Raw genomic sequence first — 5,168 nt, 5'->3', positions numbered from 1 at the left:
TGGTAAATTGTTTTTTTTTCTTTAAACCAAAGTTGGAAAAAGAAACGTTATTGTTTAACATTAACAACGATTAGATTGGTCAGAATAAGCGAGAAGAACTCACCTCCCCGATGCTTTTTGCTTGAAAACTTGATGGACAGTGTGCGTTTTATAGGAACTTGAACCAGAGCTCCAGCGCTACTACACTGGACTCCCAGCTCCTTGCAAAACTTAAAAAGGTGAAGTTCTTTCCAACGTACTGGTTGGGGATAAGGGACGTCAAAGAACCGTGTTATAAAGCGCTGCATGAAGCAGTGTCTCAATGCATCTCTGAACTTGATCAGATTTTATGTTTCCTGCAGCGAGACGGAGGCCGTCCTGTGAAAACAGCTCAATGGCCCAGACTTTGAGGGCTGAGAGGATCTCAGGATATCACAATCTGTGCCTCTCCTTTCAAACGCAGCTACCACCTTTTTTTTAAAGTAGGTTTGGTCAATGGAAAATGCGCCATAAATAGTTACATCCAATAATTGAAACACAGTATTGGCGCTGGGATTTTTTTTTAACCAAAAGAGATCGCCACACCGACTAACAAGCAGTAATAATAACAATGGTTATTATTATTAATCCACAAACGCATTAGCGGGGTCTTGCCAGATTTTTTTCCTTCTTGATAATGGGTGGAAGTAGAATTGGAGTCCTGAAATTGTGTTACACTGTCAAGAAATTATGCAAAGCAAATAATGCTGAATTAATTGTTTAATTTATAAAGAAAGAGCTCGTGCAGACGGAAATTTCCAGTAGAACCAGTTTGTACAAAACTCCTAACGACTTTCAGCTTTATTGATTTCGGTTTTACTGCCCACTGAAGTTCCCAAAAAAAATTTCAAAGGGCAGGAAGGTTTTTTTTTACATCCTGAACTCACGGGACCAATTTAAATAAACAGCTGGGTAGAAACTAATTGAAAGAAAAACAAATACGACTAAAGTTTAAATATCTGAGAACGCCAATAAAAAATTGGAACTGATTTATTCCTCACTCATCTTGAACGAAAATCCTGTCTGCAGATTTGATTGACACCACAGTTGTGTTTTTTTCCAGGATGCTTTCCAGTGTGCAGATCCCTATTTAAAAAAAAAACCGCAACCATACAAATGATCTGAACCACAATAGCTGGTGCACAAAGAACAGACTGATTTTCTACACGATGCCACTGGTTGCGCGCAATTAAGTCCAAATATACAGCGCATTTCAATTGCTGTTTGTGAAATTAAATGGAAGAGTAAAATGCAAATCAGGCTGAACTAGGCACAATTAATCAAGGGCGATAACACGGAGGTGCCATACCTGTAAATAACCCTCTAAATCAACCAATCACAATCAAGAAACTGTCGGCCTCTTGCATTTTTAATAGCCGTTTGTGCCAGTCAACTGCATCTCTTCCAATCAACACACAGCAGGACGCTCACGTGATGACAATAGTCCCTTGCTCTGATTGGCGAGTTGCGGGCTGCCCCCTGAGTCCTTGGATGTGCAGTGTGGTTGAGTGATTGACTCTATCAGTCTGAGACCATCAGTCTATTGAACAGGGGGTTAGTTTGATTGTGAGGAACAATTCACTCTTGGAGATTGTGTTTTTGTGAACAGTGCGATCCCATCAAATGCGTTTCAAATGCAAGGAGACTAAACCGATACAGTAGTGCATTTTTGCAAAGTTGCTAAGGGTCTTTTTTTTTTCTCTCCCCATCTTCTTCCTGATTCCTGGGAGTCGTGTAATTTTACGGTTTTTTTTTTGGTGGAGATGACGATGTTGCTCGATGGTGCACCCCAGTTCCCTACACTGGGGGTTGGTGGCTTTGGGAGTCCACGGCACCATGAGATGCCCAACCGGGATCCGGCTCTGGGACTCAGCCCTTTCTGCGATTCGCCTCACCCTGGAGCTTTCAAACTGAGCCCGGCAGCGCACGACATCTCTGCCAGCCAGACGTCCGCTTTCACCCCACAGGCATCGGGGTACGCCGCCGCCTTGGGTCACCACGCCAGCCAAGTCGGCTCCTACAGCGGGGCACCTTTTAATTCCAGCCGGGATTTCCTGTTCCGCAACCGGAACGGCGGTGTGGGGGACTCGGCTTCCACAAGTGCTCAGCATGGCATTTTCACTTCACCTACCGGGGGAATGCACGGACCCCCGGGGATGTCGGACGCTCCGGGACACATTTTATTCCCAGGACTTCACGAGCAAGTGTCCAGTCACACATCTCCCAATGGACACGGGCAGATGCGCCTGGGGTTACACGGTGATCTGTTTGGTAGACCCGATCCTTACCGGACTGTGGCCAGTCCCAGGACAGACCCCTACGCCACGGCTCAGCTGCATAATTACAACGCAATGAACATGAATGTCGGGATGAATATGACTGGCCATCACGGAGCGGGAGCTTTTTTTCGGTATATGAGGCAACCGATTAAACAGGAATTGCCCTGCAAATGGATTGACGAAGTTCAGGTCAATCGCAACAAAAAGACTTGCGAAGGGACTTTCGGCAGCATGCACGAACTGGTGACCCATCTCACCATGGAACATGTTGGCGGACCCGAGCAAACGAATCACATTTGCTACTGGGAACAATGTCCAAGGGGAGGAAAATCCTTTAAGGCCAAATACAAACTAATTAATCACATTCGAGTACACACGGGCGAGAAACCCTTTCCTTGTCCCTTCCCGGGATGTGGAAAAATATTTGCGAGATCGGAAAACTTAAAGATTCACAAACGGACGCACACAGGTAACAAAAAAAAAGTGTAAATTCCTTGTTAAAACAGCCTTCCTGCTTTGTAGGGTATTTACATTGTTAACAGAATTAATTTGAAGAAATAAAAGAGTCGGGCCAAGTTTAAACCGGCGCTGTTAAAACTTAAACAATCGCTTCTGGTTTATTTCGCCCGGAAACAATTCGATTTTAATCCCCGAGTTACAATATTGAAGTAATCTGGCGGAGGTGCTGTTTAAAGGTTTTGTTTAGAAAACTTGACCGGAAAACACTCACTTTCACTGTGAGTAATGTGTGAAAAACACGATCGGCGGCGGAAACACAATCTAACTGTTTATTATTCGCCCGCTTAGCGCCAGAGGGTTTTTAGCCAATTCTAAAGATGTGTGTGTTTGTTTTCCAAGCTGTTAGAATTATCTCCCAACAATGAAAGTCCGCATTTTATTCCGTTTAGAAAAGAATTAAAAAAACGTCGATCCCTTTTCTTTTAACTGGAGCCTCGTTGCAGTCGAATATCTGCAATGAAATAAAACACAGCAGGAAAGCGTTTGGTATTTCATTAAGTTACTTGGTCTTTTTCTAAGCAAGGAGGAGAGAGAAAAAACTTGAATGTTTTTATGCGAGACATTACAAATTGTTGAGGGAGGTTGTATATAATTTTTGACCTCTTTCCCCCCGGGTGAAAACGCTTCAAACTTTTACTCGTTCAATGCTGCCATTAACTGCTTTATTAAAGAATCATTTCAATCAAATCCAAGAACTTAACCTAAATAAGACTTACATTTAGATTATAAATATATTGTTTTACTGATTTCAGTGAAGTTATTAATTGTACAACGATGAGATTTGATAAATAAAACATAGATAGCGTTTTAATTATTTAGACTTTGTTGGATTTATTTTAGATTTTGTACCTTCTTGTTTGCTGTTCATTAAATTCAACTAAAGGGCGAGATGTAGCGGGAAACCCTCACCTAAATCTTTAACCAGAACTGCAAAGGGGCCGGAAAAATAATTGAGCAAGTAAATAATGTATACAATTGTGGATTAAATGTATACATGTTATTTTTTTCCTTCTTCTTGTTCATTTCGAACAGGGGAAAAACCGTTTAAGTGTGAGTTTGAGGGCTGCGATAGACGATTCGCCAACAGCAGTGACCGTAAGAAGCACATGCACGTGCACACGTCGGATAAACCGTATATCTGCAGGATGTGTGACAAGTCGTACACTCACCCCAGCTCCCTTCGGAAACACATGAAGGTAACCGCTCGTTTACTTATCGCGTGTACACGGGATTACCGCCCGTTTCCATCGGTGTATCCGCGTCCACTCTGCACTTTACAGTTTGACAGTATTGAGACTTTGCTCATTCTTTTATTCAGACGGTTATTATTGTTTGTTCACTTTGCAATATTTTATTCTGGGGCCTTTACCGATGCTGAACGAGATCGATTAAACTCGCGCCCACTTAAGAGAGACAAACGTGCACTTATTTGTATTTTGTAATTCCAGGTACACGAATCTCAAGGCTCGGATTCTTCCCCGGCCCCGAGCTCCGGCTATGAATCGTCCACTCCCCCCAGTCTCCTCTCTTCAAACAGTGAAGATCCGAGCAAAATCTCCGCATCGGCCGCACAGAACACTCCCAACCACAACCCGCCACTGCCGCCTAATTTTAACGAATGGTACGTCTGAGAACAGAACCAGGAGGTTGTTCGCAGGCGGCCCGAGCAGCTCGCCAGCTCGGACCTGTTGAAACTTTATAGGAAGAAGCAAAGTGAAATACTTCGGACAAAAAAAAAAGCTAGCGGTGGAGGGACCGCCGGTTTATGGTTGCGGTCAATGTTTTTTCAAGGGGAAAGTTTTGGTGAGCGACACTGACCACAACGCGGACTTTGCTCAGGATTAGAACCGGATTGTTATCGGCGTTCGAGAGGTGATTTTTTTGTTGTTTTGGCAGTTTGGGGAGGAGGGAGGGGGGGGGGGGGTAAGAATCTCGCGTAGACCATATGTTTCGATAGTGAATTCATGGCACCTCGAAGGTGATTGACTGTGAAATTCACACAGTCTTAAAAAAAGTGCCAAAGTCCTGTTATGTCTTGAACTTCAAAAAAATACTTGTGAATGTATCTCCTGTTCGATTGGGTCAAATCTGTTGTCGTTTTAGTGCTTTTCACGAGCTGGGATGTAGTTTCACACTAGTACAGGATTGTGACAGTTGAGTATAACGTTGCCTTTTTTGTAATAACTATTTTCTGTAAATATACATATTCATAATGTCATATTTATCACTTTGTAATTTAATTATCGATATTTGCGAGCCACGCTGAAACAATATTTATGAAGAATTGTTTTCTAACAAAACCTATGTACAGTTTTTTTTGGAGGAAGAAAGGGTTATAACCAAGTTAACATT

The 5,168-nt window shown here is 42.8% G+C and overlaps 1 protein-coding gene across 1 annotated transcript; it reads left to right on the top strand.

Annotated features, from left to right (window-relative positions):
- Positions 1–1,781: 1,781 nt before the first annotated feature.
- Positions 1,782–4,447, top strand: zic3 (zic family member 3 heterotaxy 1 (odd-paired homolog, Drosophila)). The gene is made up of 3 exons (XM_067996714.1): positions 1,782–2,766; positions 3,849–4,012; positions 4,265–4,447. The coding sequence occupies exons 1-3, from the start codon at positions 1,782–1,784 to the stop codon at positions 4,445–4,447; spliced, it is 1,332 nt and encodes a 443-aa protein (XP_067852815.1).
- The last annotated feature ends 721 nt before the right edge of the window (positions 4,448–5,168 follow it).

This window comes from Heptranchias perlo, chromosome 15 (assembly GCF_035084215.1).
Source record: "Heptranchias perlo isolate sHepPer1 chromosome 15, sHepPer1.hap1, whole genome shotgun sequence".
Lineage (NCBI taxonomy): Eukaryota > Metazoa > Chordata > Chondrichthyes > Hexanchiformes > Hexanchidae > Heptranchias > Heptranchias perlo.
Note: the sequence above shows the minus strand (reverse complement) of the source record. Positions and strands in the feature narration are given on the sequence as shown.